Source organism: Siphateles boraxobius, unplaced genomic scaffold (assembly GCF_051911475.1).
Source record: "Siphateles boraxobius isolate OS27281-9 unplaced genomic scaffold, OSU_SipBor_1 5, whole genome shotgun sequence".
Lineage (NCBI taxonomy): Eukaryota > Metazoa > Chordata > Actinopteri > Cypriniformes > Leuciscidae > Siphateles > Siphateles boraxobius.
In genome coordinates, this window is record NW_027509141.1 from 19742331 (window position 1) to 19763652 (window position 21322).

General features: G+C 37.9%; 1 protein-coding gene across 3 annotated transcripts in view; it reads left to right on the top strand.

Moving 5' to 3' along the window:
• Nucleotides 1–446: 446 nt before the first annotated feature.
• Nucleotides 447–21322, top strand: part of tafa1b (TAFA chemokine like family member 1b) — a 191349-nt gene continuing 170473 nt past the window's right edge. For 2 of the 3 annotated variants that reach the window (XR_013194868.1, XM_077203106.1), the window contains exons 1-2: nt 462–1097; nt 3023–3160. Coding sequence is in view for 1 of the 3 variants with exons in the window: in XM_077203106.1 (XP_077059221.1) it covers nt 3037–3160 (124 nt within the window). In the remaining 2 variants the exon portion in view is untranslated. Of the gene's footprint in view, nt 1098–3022; nt 3161–21322 lie in introns of all 3 variants that reach the window. The other variant, XR_013194869.1, reaches the window with a different exon arrangement.

The following is a 21322-nucleotide window of genomic DNA, read 5'->3' on the forward strand; positions in this document are numbered from 1 at the left end:
ATTCCCACAACCGCATCAACACATAAAGGGGACGACTGTTTCTGTGTGACCGGCATGCCAGCTGCAACTTTATTCTGGCAACACTCAACAACCAGTGAGAGCTGCACGCAACACAAAGAGCCATTTAGATTGTACAAACAGGCAAAGAAACACAGCAGCAATCTCAGGATAATGAGATGATTGCAAACGCAGCTGTGGACACACTTCTATTAAATGCGTGTTGCTCTTTGCATATTTCAGTCTCTTTGTTCAAACCCTCCAAAATCTGAAGAATTAAGGAAGCATATTGGGAAATTAAACCACCCTTCCTGTCTCCTTTCTAGACTGCAGTTTCACACAGAAAACTTACACACAGGGTTATATCAACTGTATATGTGCCTTTTTTGTTTGGCTACAGTGGGCAGTCTTGCTTTAAGACATGTGATGCGTCTCGCTCTCCCACTCGCGAAGGCAGTATTGTCATACACACAAGCACGCCTGCACTCACACACACACACATGCGTGTGCACACCAATCAGTACACTGGGAAGAGGAGAGACTCATACTGAGTGGCTTCTCAATGGGAGAGAAGAGCTGAGAGGAGAGAGGGACGGAGCGAGAGAGCGAGCGCACGAGAGAGAGAAGTGTCGTCGCATGAGCAGGACCAAAAAGTGAAGAGGCAAATTAGCTTGTTATCCCCCAAAGAAGCTTCACCTTCAGAGGGAAGCGTGAGGAGGCTGAGAAACAGGAGGAATACGTTGCTTCTATGGTGATTTAAAGGTGACTTGACAAGCCGCTCGTCCCTCAAATCCCAGCTAGTTTCTGACAGCGTTTCACAGCTGTGACGGGAGTTTCTGCTGTCGGATGCCTGTGTTCGGCGGATTGCAGCCAGGAGGACTTACAACAGAAGAGGGGATCAAGGGTAGGAGCAGGAACAAAAGTCTCCTCATCCCCCCCAATCCCCCCCTCCCCCCTCCTCTGACCCGCAGATCCGAGCAGGAACTTTTGCTGGGAAGCTCTTTCCCGTGAGCATGGATGGATTTATGATTATGTAATGAGGATATTGGATGGACATTGACGGCACGTTTCTTTAACGTTCTCCTGACGGTGTCTCACAGGTAAGATTAGGTGTGATCGTTCTGTCTTGGTAGAATGCAAAAAAAAAAAGATGAAATTTTAATCTATAGGAGCTCAGTTCACAAAAAAGACTAAAGTCAGCAGGTGTGTGCTTTTTTGAAATGGCAAACTTGACCAGCCACTTTTAAGCATGTATTTTGTGCATCTCTGAGTCATTGATAGCTTATCAAAAATACTAAGAGTTGACAGTTTCAACACGGTGCAGATCTGATGAGCTTATAGGATTTTGCTGCCGATCCTTTCTAAGCTCCATGCTGATGCTGTGACATAGGTGGACATAAGGTGGCCAATATTTTACATTCAATTACACATATGAGCTTTATGTTGTACTAATAACATCTGCAATACAGTGCAAGAACAAATATAGAACAGGTCTTTTTTTCTGAGACTGAAATGTGAAACAACACAGAAATACACTGAATAATAATAATAATATTAATATTTAGGTTTTATCATTTATTTATGCACACAAAGATGTCTAGGTAGGCTACATCTTTTTAAGTGTGTAGAGTGCCGAATATTCTGCATTGGTCGTGCGCAGGTGTGCCCGAGGAAAGTGATGAACATGCGGATCATAAAGTTGAACAGGCGGATCATAAAGTAAAACATGTAAAAGCATCCAACCAGATGATTTATCAGATCAATGCATTAATTATACGACAGCTGCGAGCAGCGACTACCAAAGCTGCTCTCAATAACCTGCCGGAATCTCAGACACCATATCATGGAGGAGTGACTTACAAAAGTACATGGAAAAATGAAAGATTTGCAACACCAGAATACATTGTGGAGGTGTTGATGTTTAGGTGACCCTCTAAAGTCCAAGGTTGATATTTTTGCTTGAAGATCATCTTCTTCTGTTGCATGTTAAAAGTCTAGATTGCATGTGCTAAATCTCCTTTTATTGTGTTGAAGAAGACAGCTGAAGTTTTTGAGGCCGTTTGCCAACCAGGGAGAGAATAGCACTCCTCTGGGAACAGTTCACATTTCCACAAAACTGTGGATTAAGGAGGCTTTAGTGGAGCAAAGGGGATTACAATGGTGCTGTTAATAATTATATGCTTAATTTTGGGGCTTGATGAATATTCATTGGAAATTTCAATGTCATTTGAGGGGACTCTGAGTGATGATCCGGCTTGTCAGCTTGAAGAGTGCAGGAAAACTCAGATGTGCAATCCATTAATTAAACACTGTTTGCCATTTAAAGTGGATTTTTTTCAAGTCAAAAGATTAGTCAATGAGTAATTTAAAAGTGTTAATAATACTGATGTTAGCTTCTGCCTTGTAAATTTAAAGTTGGAACTTGGACATCTCAAGAGTTGTAGTATTGTTAATTGTATTGGTTTGTATTAGTGGATTATTAAATGGCTTTTTGTTTTGACCTTAATCCTTTGTTATTATAAAATCAGTCATGTTTTGTGTCTTCCAGTGTTGATCAGTCCAAGTTTATCAACTAGTTATGCGAAAACCCACCATATATAATGCAACATGTAAATAAGGTTATCCCATTTAGTCATAAGTGTGGCTGGTAACCTTTATTTTACAATGTCCTTGTTACATGTTACTAAAGTAATAACTAAAAAATTTGCATAATTGCATGCAACTAACCCTAAACCGAATCCTAACCCAAACCCTATAATTAGTACATGTAGTTAATTAATGTTACTTATTACTTAAATGTATAATTACACTGCAACAAGGACACCTTAGCATTGTGTACTTTAAAACTGCATTGTCATTTTTGAAATATTTTGTCTTAAGTAAAAGTTCCGATGTGAAATGATGCTTGTTAATACTGCAATATTCAATAAAGCCGAGGGCTGAAATTGTACGTGCATGTAGGTGTGTGTCAGATAGAATAAACATTCTGCTTTTATCTTCAGTCTTTGATGTCTTTTCTCTTCAGCCAGTGCTCCTGCCATGTCCTGGCTCCTGTGTCTGTGGATAAGTGTTAGCTGCTTACTGCTGTGCCACGCCACTTTGTACGAGACCATCCAGCAGCATCATGTGACCCGCCCGGGCCGCAACGCCATACAGATACTGGGTCAGTGTCTCGTTTAAACCGTATGTTCTTTTTCATTAAGTCAGTGATGTGTTTGTTATCTCCTTCTCGGTTTGAACTGTGCTGGTTGTGGATGTCCATGTGTTGTAGATGTGGTTGTCTGCTTGAGGACACTTTGTTTAGAAGACATATGAGATTGAGATGACTGTGTTTTGACATTATCACTATCAGAAGCGCATAAAGGTGTTTAAATGCATAAAACGCTCATTGCAGTGGTTAATAGGGGGACCACCACAGTCCCGAAATTGGGAGCTTTGTCCCGCGTCCTACAAGACGCATTTCCCGCATTTCAATTATGTCTGTATTATTTTATTTCTAACTTGAAATTACAATACCACAATAAGAAGTAAAATATTTTAAAAAATGCGATTCCCATAGAGAGGGATTTTTTTTTTTTCTGCTGATGATGACTGCGTGGATGAAGTAAAGGAACCATGTGGACCTCATCAAAAGTCAGCACAACAAAAACTTACAAGTTCAAGGTGCACTGAATCTGGTAAAAACGTATTTATTGTTTGCACACTGTAGTTTAATAAAGGAAAATAAACTAGTCGCTACTTAAGAAAATTTATTTTAGTATAAAGTGTGATTTTTATACATACTAGCCTGTTATTCAGTTCATTATTTGTAGTAGACTGAATAGGTCCAGTAGAGTAAATTGCATTGTATCACTCAAACATGGGCAAATTGAGCGCCGGTCACAATTAACAAAGCTTATTCACGATTTAAAACGTTATCATCCAATTTTTTGGAAAATAGGCTTTCCAACTAATGTAATTCAAGATGTACATAATATAATAGTAGTAAATGTACGGTATCTCTCACACACGTGTCCCGCAAAGTCACATCTGCTGTCCTGCAACAGAGCAATAACCAGGTGGTCACTCTAGTGGTTAAGAAACTTTGTGGTAAGCTTGTTATCCTCTTCTCTTGGTAGAATGTTGAAAAGAGATTTACGTAGAAATTCAGCTCAAGATACTTTGTTCTAGCTATCAACGAGTGGCTTGTAAGGGGTTTTGCATCGTAAGTTACCCAGACTGCCGCGGTAGAAATCTTCTGTGTGTGTGTGTGTGTGTGTGTGTGTGTGTGTGTGTGTGTGTGTGTGTGTGTGTGTGTGTGTGTGTGTGTGTGTGCGAGACAGGCTTGAGGCTAAACTCTCCTATCAGCATGCTGTGAATACGAGCAGCTTTGATCACCGAGACTCTGGTGGAAATGACAATTTACGTCTATCGCCTGCTCTATGGAAGTATTTGGCAATTAAGCAGTGTTTCGCTATGAGGGCCGGCGGGAAGAGATACAGCAAGGTGGGTCTTTCTTCAACACTAAGTATGCAAATGGAAGCGATGTGGCATACTTTCAACATCGGAGCACGGATACAAGGAACTCCAAAGCATTTTAATGCATACTCATTAAATATTTGCAATGTCTTGTCCTTATAGATTATGTAGTAAATGTGTTTGTTACTTCATTACAATCGATTTTGCATCTATGGTCGAAAAAAGATGCACAGCAGGAGTCCTAGTTTTGCGTAGTCTGATTAGTGCCTGAATTACTGCAAACTGAAACTCGTTTATTTAAAAAATGTTACCGTCTTCAGGACACCATACATATGTGAGAGAGCTTCACATCTCAGAAAGCACTTCAAACCCATTAATCCAATACAAGGAGAGAAAAGTGTGATGTATGTCAGAAAGACCCGGATGAATTTTTAACACCATTCTTCCAGGTTTTTATCCTGCCCAGCAGAGCATGGTGCCAGATATGTTCAAGGAAGATCGTGTCCCATTGTAAGTGTTCCCTGAATTATTTAAGGTATCGGCTAAACAACAAAAAGAACCCCCCCCCCCCCCCCAACTCACACACACTCTCCATGGTATATGGAAAAGTTAGACAAAACCGCATGTGTGAAATCACATCTCTGGTGTTAGGAAGGTCGAGAAAGGCTCGGTAATGGAGGGTTGTAGCTTTTAAACACACACCCACACTCGCACGCATCCGTATTGCAGCTGCTGAAGACATTTTCTCTTGTTTAGCTGAAATTTTTATGGTTTTGCATGTATTTTGAACCCAAATAAAAGGGTTGAGAAGATATGACGGTGGGTTTCTGACCTGCTATATTTATCTTTACAGGCAAAAATGTCCATAGTTAAAATTCATAGTGCCCCGGACCCATTCTCTCCAGGATAATTGAGTACACCATCCTTAGCAAACAATTTTTTAATTACAACATTGTATTTTGGTTGCAATTAGGTAATGTTGCAGTACAGCATTTTAAAAACGTTTTAGAAACCATACTTTAAACTAAAAATAAATGTAACCAAAATAAAACTTTTTACACTGGAAAAACAATTGCTGCCTTAAATTTTTAAGTACAATCAACTTGAATGTTTAAGTCATTTCAACTTAAATTACATTAAACTGACATAACAAACGAGTTAAATCTTGTATAACTTGTATAAAAATAAAAAATTGCTTAACTTATTTTAATGAGTTAAAGCAACTTAAAAAACATATGTTGTCATGACTTATCATACTTTTTTTTACAGTGTGGAAACGTGAACCAACCAACTTGCTATGTTTTCTTTAAGTAGTCAAAAAATTTGAATATCACGTTTACTTCAAAAACAAAACCAGACCAAACTTCAACTTTTGTGAGATGTTTTATTTAAAGTTGAAATAACATAATTTACACACTGGAATAAGACATTAATGTGAGTAAAAGATGTAGTGCTATAGTGAAACTTTCTGATTCGATCATAATTCAAAGTATGACATTTTTGTATGCAGTTATTGTAATACCGAATCTGAAGTTGAACCAGGCTTAATGGAGTTGTTTTATGTGATTCCTTTGTAATGGCAAAGGTGCAAAGACATGGAACAGGTTAATTAGATGCCACTGAGCTCCACAAGCATTCTCACAAACGCCCAGTTTTGTTGCTAGCTGAATCAACAAACATCTAAAGCTGTGTGTATCGGCAGCATGGTTAATGAGCTTTCTTGATGTCAGGTCTGCAGGAAGCACTGGCCCTTCAGTATTACCTGCTATCTTCTGCCATCTCAGCTGGCTTTGAGTCTGTATACTTTGAATGTAAGAGAATATCTTAAACTGCTTGAGTAATGGCTTTATCAAGACATCTCAAAGACTTTTGACAATAAAAATTAACTCTGATTTGATGTGTAGCATAGTAATAATGTACTATGTATGAAAGTAGTGAATCTTCATGCTATTCATGTTAGATAAAACCTGAATGGTACTGAAAGAGATTTAAGTTTTTACTTTTACATCATTGATGTTTTTAAATTTATTATTTATGTTCTCATTTTGTTTTTATGATTTTTTATTTATTTGAGGTTCTCCACCCATTTGTGCGGTTCTAAAGTTTTGAGAGAAAAAAAGTACTTCGACTTAAGATTTTGATAATATACTGACTCGTCTTTGAAATAATCACTTGGACAGCAGTGTGTTTCTGGGAATTAAAAAACTATGATGAATACCTGAATTACAATTTATTTTGTAATTCTAAAACTATCTCTAATTCCATTAAGAAGACCTTTTAATATAAATAGATTTCCATTGCCTGGAGAGAGATCTAACATTTTAAACAAAAAAAACAAAAAATCTTGCCCCTCTTTTTATCCATTGGCGCTATTATACGGCAATCAAAGCCTATTAAAACAAGTATCCAAGATTAAAAATGAGACTGAGTAAAGGAAAGCAGAGCATGATTCATTTTGAAAAGCTGTCATCATTTATTTAACTGTGAATCACCCCCACCAATGATATTCGAGGACAAACACTTTATATCAATGCCAAAAATGCTTCAAAACCCTGCAGATAGGAGAGAACGGCACCATATTACCCCGTGGGTTAGACAGAAGTGTTTCAGTGTAACCAGGAGCAATTGTATTTCCATAATCAAGGTGGAAGTTTCAGTGCCTGAGCCAAAATCTTTCATAAATGATGAGATACAGGCGGATGTTTACATTCTCTATTAATGACCATTTATTATCAAAGACAAACTCAAGATTGTAGATGTTATGCTGAAGTTTAGTTGAATTTATCTTAAGGGTAGTTATGGCAGAACATTTAGTGTTTGAGTTGTGATAGTTATATAGGCAATGTGGATTCAAGTCTGGCACGCAACACGTCCTGATAAAATGTTTTAGTCCCCTTTTATCTAACACAGTATAATGCAGAAAAGGCATGTCAGGCTAATCGGATGCTGAATGTTGAGGTTGGGTGCTTGTGTGGGAATTTCAGGTTTGAGTCCAGCCTGCAACACAAACTGAGACAATTTCTCTGTATTTCTTCTTTTTTTTTTTTAAGAGGCACAAATACATTAATTGTTCATGCCTTGAATATAGAACTTGTGCAATTTTTGGCAATAATTGTGCCAGGTTTGAGTCCAGCCTACAACATCCTGATAACATTTCCTTTTACTCTTTTTACTTTTTTTTTTTTGAATAAAAGGGGAAATGTTTATTTAAAAAAAAAAATATATATATATATATATATATAATGATATATAATAATCCTATATATATATATATATACATATGTGTATATATATATATATATATGTGTATATATATATATATATATATATATATATATATATATATATATATATATACACACATCTTCTTGCTGGTAATACAATCTCACACATTCAGGTAGCTTTAGCTGCACAGTTAGCAGAATGGTTATTAGTGTGAGGATGATGGATACAGTAGTTGTCAGGTCAGAGGTGTCTCTGTACAAGTGTAATCCTCCATGCAGTTCAGGCTTTTCACAATATTGCAGAAATCGGCTTACCTCCTATAACAGGAGATTGACATGAATACCAAAATGGATTTGGTTGCTTTTGAATTCTCTCTTTGTCCCCCCAAACCCCCTCTCTTTTTTTGAGAAACGACCAAAAAACCCTCCCTCCGTCACAGCTGAGGCTTATATTGAGTAACTAGTTGAGCCGCTCCACTGCTCCATCACCTTTTCAGGCACCGTCTCCAAGCCTTCTGCATCCCATGAGCCCTGGCAGGACGGGCAGGACCGGCCCCCGCCCGCGCTCCACTCTCAGCTGAGATTGATGGCGTTCCGATTCCGGGCAGCCAATTCTAGTCTCTCAAGGAATAATCCACTACATTGACAGATGAGCAGAATGTGACATGACACAATCCCAGGCTGTGGTGTTCTTCCTCTTCCTCCTCTGTCTTTACCAAACGAAGGCCCTGGCTGTTCTGGTCTTGGCTCCTGAATATTTTCCCCATCGGCTGGTGCTGTAGCCCAGCAACAGAGAGAAAAACTAGCCTCATCTCTTTGCTCATTTATTTGCTCGCCTTCAGAACGTTCCTCAGAATGCAAATTACCAATAGTGCATGTTTGGGTCATGGTTTGGTTTAACCGTCGACACATCTCCTGTCTCCTGTTATACAACCAATGACGGCAGCAGATTATGAATCAGAAATGCTCTCGGCTTCCACAAATTATGATCAGTTTCTAATAATACAATAAATAAATACAAAAAAGTTAACTGCTTGAATGAAATCTAACCGGATGCTTTTGTGTCAATGTTGATTGGAACACAGATGGGAAGCACAGATGTTTTATATTCATCCATCAAATATATGGATGATATGGATAAAGATATATCCATAAAGATATGGATGGATGGATGAATGAAGAGATGGATGAATGGATGAAGACTCCAGTCTTCAGTGTCATAATCCTTCAGAAATCATTCTAATTTTTCTAGTCACAATAATATCGTCCAAATGAATGCAGAGAATAATAGTTGTTGAAGACGTTTGTGCGGCTGTTTTATTGTGAATTAATCAGATTAATTTCACACCTACTTTTAATTGTGGCAAACTAATTAGAAGGGGGAATTGATGACAAAACCAAATTCAATTACATGCAGCTCATTGGAACTGCGTAGCAATCTGATTTCTTAGTAAATTGGATGAAGGAGAGGTTTGATTTGTCTGGCTGGGATGATTTACACTCGCATGCTCAAACTCATGCACCGTCACCACAACAAACCTGAGTTTTATCTGAAGCTTGTACTGAAGCCTATGGCTAAACCAGGTACTGTTTAAAAGGCATTAACATTTACATATTACAATGATTGGCACCTGTAGTTAGTATGTTTGGAACTGTTGAATCAGTTGGGCGTTACCATTCTTTCTTTCTTTCTTTCTTTCTTTCTTTCTTTCTTTCTTTCTTTCTTTCTTTCTTTCTTTCTTTCTTTCTTTCTATTTCTTTCTTTCTTTCTATTTCTTTCTTTCTTTCTTTCTTCCACCCCTTTCCACCGTTTTTTCTTTCGCACTTTCTTTTTATCACACTTATGTCATGCTTTTTGTCTTCTTTCATTCATTCTTTCTTTATTTTTCTTTCTATCACTCTTTTTTCTTGCACACTTTTCCCCCTTTTTTCTTTCTTTCTTTCTTTTTGCACTATTTCTTTCTTTCTTTCACTATTTCTTTCAAACTTTCATTTTTCACTTTCTGTTCTTTTTTCTCTTTTGTTGACTCTTTCACTTATTTCACAATTTTTGTCTTTCATTCGTTCTTTCTTTTACACCTTTTCACACTTTATTTATTTTGCACTTTCATTTGTTCTTTTTCTATCTTTTGCACTTTCTTTCTGTTTCACGCTTTCTTGCCTTCTTGCATTTGCTCTTTCACGTCTTCTTTTGCATGTTCTTCACACTTTCTTTTGCACTTTCTTTTGCTTTCTTCATGCTTTCTTGCATTTGCTCTTTCACGTCGTCTTTTGTACTTTCTTTTAACTTTATTTTGCTTTCTCCATGCTGTCTTTCTCTTTTTTTCAGATGTCTCTTTCGAGCTTCTCCTGATCCCCTTACCCCTTCCGTCTTTTTCTCGGCCTCCTCCTTTTCTCTCAATTTCCTCATCTCTATCTGGCCTTTAGACGATTTGTCACGGATCAGATGAGACAATTTGTCATGGATTAGTGCTCTTAACTGTGTGTGTGATAGTGAAGGCAGTCACTGGAAAAGCTGAAGAATCCTATTACAGTTCTTTTTATGGAAGTGTGTATGTGTGTGCGCTTGCATGTACGCGTGTGAACATTTGAGTTGAATTCACGTCGGGTGCGATCCTTCGTACATCTATTGCATATAATACGAAACAGCTGAATCGTGCATAACTGTACGTGGCAGGATGTTTTATCTGCATATTGGGTATAAGAGACCGTTGTTATGATACCTGTTGGTTTGCGTACTTTCACACAAAAACACTGGCATATCAAGGTTCCCCAGATTTCCCAAGTAGCTTTACCCAAGCAGATCATTCCCTAAAGCATATTGTTCGGATTTCTGCTCCTTAATAATGGCAATATTTACTGATATTACAAAGATAGCAGGAAGAAATATTCTTAATCTTTTTTTCTTTTCCCTGGTGAGCACATGCAGCTCAGAGATACAGAGATTATTCATATTTACAAAGCAAAACTGTCATTCAGAAGACGGAGCATGGTATGTGCATTAAAGGATTTTCTTTGCCAAGTGCAATGAGACAGAACAGGATTAGAGACCTGTTCTCTTATCGCAGCCTCCGTCTGAAAATAAGGTGGGCATTGATGCTCTCTCCATCACCGTGGGCTTATACACTATGACTACACACATCTCAAGAACGTCCATCGCGGAAGAGCTCAGTCTGAGGGATTCTAATTCATGCCAGAGCCTTGATAGCATTTGCATTTCAGAATTTAGATCTAATTACATGCGCTAATTGCAGCTGCATCTGACTCACGTCTTTGTTTGTCCCTGCAGTTGAGTTCTTAGAAGTGCTTTCTGTCAGTCAATTTAGGCAGGGGAGTTTGAAACGGAGATGTGAAACCAACCAGCGGTCAATGCTTCCGTTAAGTGAAATGATCCCAGACAACGAATTCCCCATCTGGCTGACTGCAATGCAGGCAGAATACATGAGCCATGTAAAATGATTTTCAGCCCACAAATCATTGCGACTTTTTTATGCCTCTCATTCAATGCGCTATGAATTCTTATTCTGCTATTTGAAATCCAAGCGGGAGATTGATATAAAGCCATAGTGTTTCTCTCGCTCTCTTTTTTGGCTCTTCCAGTGGATGCTACCGCAGATGGCTTCAACCAGTTTGAACCTCAATATTTAATTTGTTTAGTGACAGTCAGGATCAATAATCCTAAATGTGCCATTTCCTAAACTGTAAACAATCTGTACTCTTCCCAGTGATATTTGGGAATCACTGGCTGCAGTTACTGTATATAATTGGTAGGAGTTTCCACTATTGATCTGTGATTGAGCTTAAGGTTGGAGAGCAATGAAGGCACTTGTTTTTCTTTCTTTTTCGTTTATTTCTTTCTGTTTTTTTTTTCTTTTCTTTCCATGAAATTCCCCCTTCAAGGGTGTAAGTTTGACTAGCAATGCAGTTATTGACTGGGTAGTTCAAAGTGTGATTCAGGTGTAGATCAATCCTCACCATGTTGCCATAGGTCATGTTTTTTTTTCCTCTGGAGCTGTTTTTCTTCATTTCAACAACTTGGTTTTCCCTTCTCACGAAAATCATAAGTCTGTCTGAACCACTGAATCATTATTCATTTCAGACGTACCTCTAGGTTTATTAACACTGCTATTTATACAATTTTGTCAATATATGCTTGCAATGGAACAATGCAGTAAATAATATTTACTTCAGGACTCTTAGTTGTTAAAGGAACAACCATGCATTGTGTCATTGTGTCACAAGAAAAAGTGAGTGGAAAAGTATTATTATTATTAAATGTATATATATAATTATTTAGAAATAATTAGACACATATTTAACTTGTTGACATTGTCTTTATTACATCATACAAGGGGATCATTATATTTAGCAGTCGATGGCATACAAAGTTTGAAAACCACTATAAACTTTTAATAGTGATTAAATAAAAACATTTTATTGTGGTTAAAAATTATAGACTCCAAAGCCAAGGATCACAATTTTTTATGGGATCGAGTGATTGCTGCAGTGAAGTAACTGTGAACAGAATTAGCCAAAACATTATTTCATTAATTTCCCAGAAACATTCTGTTTGATTTGGTTTCATTGTGTTATAATTGCATGTAGGATAAAAATAAGCGAGACTTGGTTTCCGTCCTCAACTAAATGACCTAGTCAACAAACATATCCTTCACCTCTGGCCCCAGTGGTCATTACCTTCTGGAAAGCTTTTCCCCAGCATCTATCCCTATTGTTTTACATAGATGACTTGCATGCATCACTGTCTAGTTTTTTGCTGTTGGATCACAGAAACACAGCTCTGAGATTACTATGTGCTTCCATTGCCGATTAAGCAAAGCTCACTGCGGGTATTTAGAAGAAGCATTATTTATTAGAACTGCCTCAGATAGATACTGAGAGGCTTGTGCCGCTCCACTTTCCTTTTTATCACTTTCGAAAGTGACCTCTGGGAAATGTGTGACATTCTTCTTTTGAAACACTCCAAGAATATACCATTTCACCAAACTGACCCTCCTGAAGACAGCTGAAACCAGCCTTAAATGGGGTGCGTTTCCTGTACAACAATGTAAATAGCTGCCTAAATAACATAGTACGAAGCGGCATTGTAGAAAATATCTAGTCACGACTGTTTACCAAAACCGTAGTAACGTGGTCACACCTCAGTCGCTTGAATCAAATTGGTTAAACTGGCTACATTTACATGCACAACTTTTGTTTCAATCAGACTGAATTCATTCCGATTGATGAATCCAAACGTATTGTTTTCAAGAACGCTAAACATGTGATCGGGTTGATGTGCGTGTTTATATTTCACAAGCTTTAAACTGGAATAGTTTTTTGACATGCGCACACTGTACAAATATACAGTTTCCTGCTGTTTGTGCATAATAACCATTCTCCTACATTGGTTCTTTATTTGTTTTAAACAGAAGACTTAATATTTATCCATTTCTGGTCATAATTTGCAGAAAATTACCACATGAACCGTTGTGCCGCGCTGCTTATATTTATCACGCAGTAAAAATGCCCCTACCCGCGCCTAAACCAGCCCTTTCAATCGGATCGAAATTTCATTCGGATCGATTAAGATGTTTACATGAAGGCTTTTCAGTCCGATTGAGCCGTCAATCCGATTACTAAAGGATTAATTGGTTGCATGTAAACGTAGCCAATGATGTCACTAGATGGCAGAGTAATGACTCCTACTAGTTAAACAATTCAAGATCACAATTCAATTTAAATTACTGAAAGTCGGTAAAGAGTGCAGTCCGTGTCTGTGAGGACGCGAACGACCCAAAACAACGTGTCCTTTCATTTGCACTTGTAACTAATTGAATGTTTATATATATTTTAAAGCATTGAATTGCTATCAAATCACAATACATTAAATTCTTAGCATTTTAAATAGATTATTGACAAATCACACGATTGACGATTCGTAGATGTTTCATGAGCGATGCATATGCATCGGCAGGATTTGTAATCGATGCATCAAGAAAATTAGTGAATCATTATATCACTAATAGTTTTGGATTCAGGCCAGCTTTGCCAGGTAAAGAAAACAATCTAATACTAGTCGTCAGCTATCAATAAGAACAAAATAATGAATTTATTGTTCAAAATTTCATGTTTCAAAATGAAAAAATTGGCATTTTCCCCTCATCTCCATTTCCCAGAAGTCTGCGTATGAGGCATTACATTAGATCAGAGCAGTGGGCGTCACAGTGGAAAGGAGTGTATAATATCTTCCCTGTGGATGGAAAGGGCACAGAGAGCATTGATTACTGCACCAGCAACAAAAATAAAAAATAAAAATACAGACCCTGAACTCTCATAAGCTGAAAACTCTCAAATGCGTATATGACTCATGGTATATATCTTCTCTTTCACCGCCTGTCACTTCCGCCGCATTGTCCGTCCATTCCGCCGAAGCGAGGATGAAGCAATTATAGTTTTTTACTCTTCGCTGGAGAGGGCAAAACAGGATGGCAGTTTGTGATCTCTCCTACTTTTCTTGAATACATTTAAATTGTCATGCTGAATCCAAAAGCCACGAAAGGCTGTAGAGGGTGTACCGGGGCCGGACGTGACAGTCGATTGTGATGTGTTTATGTGTGTGTGGGTTTAGTACGGAGAGTTGTGGAGGAGGCAGGGAGGAGTTCTCATTAAGGTGGTGTGTGTTTGTGTTGCGTGACAGGTCCTCGCCTCTGCCTGACACTGTGACACTTTCTGTGACATGGAGGAACAGAGAGGAAGGCGAAAGAGAGGGAGAGAGGGAGTGAAAGAGAGAAAGAGAGAGAAGGTAGCAGCTGTGGATGTTGGTAATATGCCTTGGAGTAGCGTTCTCAGAATTTTTTTTTTTGTCACGCACAAAGGTGCCATTTTGACATCAAGCGTCATGCTTGAAGAATGGCTCTGTATGGCTCTGCAGCTGTGCTTTCAAAACATCTGTGAGGTTTTTATTTTTATTTTATTTGTATTGTATGCTATCACTGCAACCTTTATCCCCCTTTATTCCCTTCAATATTCTTGATTGGCAAGTCCTCATTTAACGTTTTTCTTCTATGTAACGGCAGTTCAACACAGTCACAGATGGGGTCCAAAAGTTTTGGAAATGCTTCTGTTTTGCATTTTTCCACTTGTTTCTTATTACAAATGATCTGGGTTAGCATGACACTGTTCATATGGATATAGTATGGATGGACATGTTTTTAATTTATGAATTAACAACTTTTGACATATTTTCAATCTTGACATATCTAAAAAAAATGTATAAGAAATAACAATATGCTTTACTGATTATTAATATAAACTAACATGTCAAATTAAAGTCATATAGTTCAACCAACATGCAGAAACATAAAAAATAAAACGAAAAAATGAAGTGATATCATACAGAAGATCCTCATGACTGTTTCTCAAGATCAATATGGTTTCAAAAAAATTTAATAATTTGACCTTTTCATGACAAAGAAATGTTGGTTCAGGTTGTATGTATGTTGTTCATGTTCCGAAAAACCTAATGATATAGGCTATTTTAATTAATAATGGATGGAATATATTTGTTTGAAAGTAATTTATGAGTTTTAAATCTCAAATTACATTCTCAGGATTTTGGACCCCACGCTATATCAGAACCAAACTGCTGTGCATAGATTATATATACATGCATACATATACATATATATACATACAATTAAACTTCATTTGAAATGTTCAAGAACCCAAACCATAACCCCTTCCATCTCTGTGCATTACTGAGGCGCGTGAGGTCTGTCAGCCACGGCTCCTTACTCTCGTCCGCGGCTGCTCGCATACAGGGGTGTGGAGAATTACTGTTTCGCTGGAATTAGCCTGAGCACCACTTCAAGTCCGAATCAATGAACGAGATTTAAATTACACTTAACAGATGAAAGCTCCTTCACCTCTGATAGCACACTCTACCCAACGACTACGTAATGGGCAAACGCTCTGAAAAGAGGCGCTCTAGTCGAGTTTAACAGCCCATTTCGTGGTTACTGAGCACAGTTTTCGATCTTGCATCAATATATTGTTACGTAATTCCTGTGTGGCTATGAAAATATGAGAGATCTATCTATCTATCTATCTATCTATCTATCTATCTATCTATCTATCTATCTATCTATCTATCTATCTATCTATCTATCTATCTGTCTATCTATCTGTCTGTCTGTCTGTCTGTCTGTCTCCATCCACCCATCCATCCATCCATCTAATTTTTCTGGCTATCCTTGTATCCTATAAAGCCATATGAATTTATTTGAATTTTAGTTCATATTAATTTTGTATTTTAATTCCTTGCATTGAAAGTCAAATTGAAAATCTCCAATCCTTCTGCTTCACCAGTTCACCTTTTTAAGGCAATACTCAATGCAGTTCTAAATGGTTCACCACCTTATTTTGGATATGAAAGTATTCAGATCTTTAGTCTAACGGAGGAAATTCTGCATTAATCGGGTCACGGCGAGTAAAACGATAGCAAAGAAATAGACTCCGATTAATCAGTTTAAAGGCTGCACTGACGTTTACATCGTTTAATCCCAAAATGGCCCCCATAAAACGATGTCCACGTCGGTCTAGAATTACGTCTTTTCCTCAGTCTAGTTCTAGAGGAAACATAAGCTCGGATGAGTTGCAGTTTTGGCCTGAAATGCTAGCCGGTATTTATTATTCAGGATCGAGTGTGATAGCTGTGGGGCCGAAGGAGAGAGTGCTTGGAGGCTGCAGCCAGAACCGGCCCAGAGAAGATGCACAGGATCAATCCCTGAAAAATGACCAGCATCTATCATTATTTGCAGATGCGGCTCTTGGGAGACGCAGAGACTCATCATCGAGGGCCGTGCTGTTCAGGCATTTACATCTGTCTGCATGCGTGTGTGTTTGTGTTGCTATGCAGACAGATGGTCTCCATTTGATCAGGGAGGGGTAGTAATGGCAGAGGAGATGGTCTAAACGAATACCTGTCACCAGGACTCATGAGTTGGCCATCATCTCAGCTTCCCCCTCTATAAATATGTTAACATTGTTAAATGGGCCACGGTCTGCAGCTGCCCAGCTGAGGGTTTCGCTGCCAGGCACATTCGGCGCAGTGCCATCAACGCATTTTAGAGTGAGCTTGTGTCAAAATTTAACACCTGAGGGTCTCTTAAAACAATTATATATGCAGTTAATAGGTAATACAGCTTGTTTGTCAAAGGTACACTCATGAAGGGGTCAGGACATAAGAAATCGAATTTTACTTTTCACATATAAGAGGTCTATAAGAGGAACATCCATCAAGTTTCATAGCTTAAAACATCCTCCTCATTGTAAAAAAGCATTGCAAGCTCCAAAAATGGTTTGTCTGAACATAGTGGGTTCTGTGACATCACTTGGTAGGAAGCCTGAAGAACATTTTAAACATCTAAAGAACATTGTTACACTATAAAGAACTTTTTGTGGAATAGAACGTTTCCATGAATGTTCTTCCTTGAACCCGAAATGTCAATAAAGAACCTTCATTTTTTAAAATAACAATTCCAACCCTGACTCCAGATGTTCTTCCCTTCAGCATGTACCATGGATTATATCACATTCGAGACAATAATATTGCAATAGCATGTAAACAAATGTCAATGTCACGAATGACAGTCTTATTAAAACTGTTGCTATTGCACATTTAGCCGTTTAGGCAATGTGTAATTCCCTGCTTATCTTGACACACTTGCAAATCCAGTTTTGAAGGTTAGATTTTAAAGGCACGAAAAATTCCGCTCTTATCACACTTTTCTTGGTCTTATGAGATGTTAGATTGCACGTTTTACCCTGAGCGATAGACAGAAACTAATCTGAGCAGCTTGTAAAAAACGCACTCAGGCCATAAAGGCGACAATTCCGCGGGCTTAAATCATGATATTAGTTCCTTAATGGCCCGATATAAAGCTGTGTATCAGAAAGATGCCGCCCGGCCCTGACGAGAACGCTTTAAGATCATTGCGAGAGAGCTCACCCGTGACACATTGAAGGAGACCTGTCAGTTCTGGAATCCTCTACCATTTTTATCTCCGCAGATGAGTCTCGTATTTGCCTCGTAACTGAGGCACTTTCAGGTTAACTGGAGGCTTAGTTGCAGACTGCATATTTATCAATATTGTGAAGACGAATAGGTGAGCGAAACTGCTGTCCATGCAGTTATGAAGCACTTCTTCATTAATCTTACAGACTAAGGTTATCTTTTAGCCCTGTGCGTGTGTGATTTCCATCTGTGAGGCTCTTCATGGCTGTGTGTATTTGTGTCACAGGAGCCTTTTGTCTTTCAGGCAGCGTGAAGAGGAGCACTATACTCTATAAATAACTGTGCAATTAGCATTTGAATGGTAAAAGAATTAATTTTCAATGCTTTCAAATCATACGCTGACAAATTAGCAGTCATTATATGTCACTGAATCCTAATTGAGTGAATCCATTGGTGAACTGCCGTATTTAAAGGGCCAGTCCATGCACAGTTAGATGCCAGCTACAAGGTCATGGATGATAACTTCAATCCAATCTGAGAAGTTAGTGATACAAACTCAAATCCTTGAAGTCGGCATGAATGAAAGTTGTAATCTTTTCTTTCTCCTTATTGTGATCTATGTAATATGAATTCTTGAAAAAGAAAAAATGTTGAATTTGTCAAAACACTGTGTTATGCATGCCATGTAGCGATGTCACTTTGTAAAGAAAGTCTATGCGCCTGCATGCGCACATACACATTCGAACGCACATGCATAATGGCTAAACACGTTATACGCATGTGCATGCCATCACCGTTTTCACAGATTCATTTTTTTAAGTTAACATGGAGATGATAATGGTATTGTTTTCAAAAATTTGTAAATGAGCGGCCAGAATGGATTTTCTGTTTTCAGTTGAAAACAGTGTTTTGTAAACCTATTAGTAACTAATGAGTTTTACAACAGCAATGAATAAACGCTGAACTTCCTTTACTAGACAATGCCTTTCTTCTAGAGCTGTTGTACAGCCAAAACAATCTTTGTTGCATTGATTTCATGTTATCACTATAAAGCTTCTTAGAAACAATCTGTATTGTAAAAAGCGCTATATAAATAAAGGTGACTTGACTTGATTATTTCACTTGTTACATGGTTACTTTCCCCATGCAATATTGATTTGAGTTGCAAAGTTGTCAACTTGGGCAACAGTTTACAATGTCCTTGGGGAAAGTTTAGCTTTGGCAAACCTAGTTTCATGTTATAGCCGTCAATCCTTCAGAAATTGATGAACAAATTCTTCTTTGTGAATTGATTAAAACGTAAATCGAAAATGATATGAAATTAGACACAGTCAGTTGAGACTCTGAGACAAGATTTAGTATCAGTTTTAGATTAAATCACACTAAATAAAAATTCTATTGTCCATTTTACAAAACATTATCATGAAAAGAAATTGTGGAGTAAAGGGAATTATATTCATTTCTCTCTCTCTCTCTCTCTCTCTCTCTCTCTCTCTCTCTCTCTCTCTCTCTCTCTCTCTCTCTCTCTCTCTCTCTCTCTCTCTCTCTCTCTCTCTCTCTCATCTCCTTGTAAACTTTTATTATTGTTCTGTGCAAACTGACAGCCACCTCCAACTCGTATTGAGTTCTTGTCCACAAAGACGCATCCAAACCCTCTTTTTTTTTTTGACAACCACGCATACAGATGCGTCATCCACCACATAAAATAACAAAACTGGATGTTTAAAACAATAGCTAATTGAGTCTCACCTGTCAAGTGATGAGGAAAAAAGACAATGCATATTTGCAATTTTTTTTTCCCCGAACAAAACATTCCAGATCATTTCAACTCTTGGCTCAGCTCTGCTAAACAAACTCTAAATGCTTTCCAAACTGAGATGAGGAAAAGCAGTAAAAAAACAGGGAAGAGTGTCCTGCATAAACGTTTTCTTTTTCCAAAAAGCTGAGACCCAAGCCTGCTTCTGTTTTTAGGCCTGATGGAGGACTCTGCCACTCTCCGTATGATAATTGTCTTACTGCTCTAGCCGGAGCAGCCAGCACAAGCATTTCCCAGCCAAGAGAATGTGTCAAGCATTGTATTTAGCCACTCATTCGCGCTGCTTCTCTGGTCTAAATCCAATTTATCAGCCGTAATGGACTACAGAAATTGTCTATTTAAACAGCCGTCTGACAGCCTGCGGGCTAAAGCAGGGATGGTGCCGAATCATATGCTTCTTATGGACCAAAGATGGGGAGACAGCGAGGATCAGATTTGGATTGTTAGAGGAAGCATCAAAACTTTCTGAGCCAGAGAGCAGCTCTAACAGATGATGCTCAGTATGATTTCACAAGTAGGACAGGTTCCTGAATGAGCTGGAACAACAATCCTATCAGCCGATCACAGCTTTAAGCCTTCAGTCAGGTTACTGTTGTGCAGTAACTTTTGAACTTTGCAATGTAATTTAAAGTATTTCTATAAAAGGGTAAATCAGAATATGCTCTGGCACTTTTTTTTATAAAATTGTATTTTGTATTCAATAAACCTTGATTATTTAAACAATGACTAGAAAGTTAACAAAACCAGACCTTGCGAGATGGAAATCAACTGAATTTCCCATTGAGTGATCTTTATACGAGAGTGTTGACTTATTGGTTTATTTATATTGATTTGTCTTTTTGGACAAATTTCATGCCATTTTCTTTAAAGGGGTGGTATAATGCCCTTTTCACAAGATGTAAAATAAGCCTCTGACGTCTCCAGAGTGTGTATGTGAAGTTTTAGCTCAAAATACCCCACAGATTTTTTTTAAATAGCATGTTAAAATTGTCACTTTTTAAGGGTGAGCAAAAACCCACCGTTTTTGTGTCTGTCCCTTTAAATGCAAATGAGCTGCTTCTCCCAGTACAAGGGGCGGAGATACAACAGCTTGTGTCCTGAAAATTTGTAAAACTTTTAGCCTTTTATGTTCAAACCGGAGACAGACAAAGATGGAGAGACTCAAGAAGAAGTGACAACATGTAGACAACATTTCTGAATGGTTAGTTAAATAATTTATGTAGCTTATGTGCAGATATCTTCTAGTCATTGATTAGCATATTCTGTCATGATAATCTATATCTCGCATTCCCTGGGGCAGGGTTTATGTAAATTTTAAGGGTTTGTGATGTCACTAACACGTGAGGAATGTCATGTGGTACCTACGAGCCTTTGTTGTAATCAATTTCTTTAACAGATAATATCTCCCTTTGCTTTGAACTTTGGGTGTCGTGACTTTGCAGATGTTGTTTATGCTCAAACAGCAACATCACACACTACTTAAAGTTAAATAACCACAAATCAATCATAATTGAAATCATAATCAACCACCCCTTTAATTTGATCTATAACCAAATTTTATGTTTTTTTGTTTGTTTTTTTACTATAAAGGTGGCCTCGCAGAGCTATCGCTTTAAAGGCATCATGAACTTTTTATTTTTATTTTTACATTTTATAGTGTTCAATTATAATGTTAGCAAGATTTTTACATAAAAAAATGTAATTTAGAATAGGCTATTTTCTATCCTGTTTTTGACCCTCTCTTTGAAACACTCTGTTTTGATAAGCGTGCCGCATTCAAGACTTGGAAGTAAACACCTACTGCTATGATTG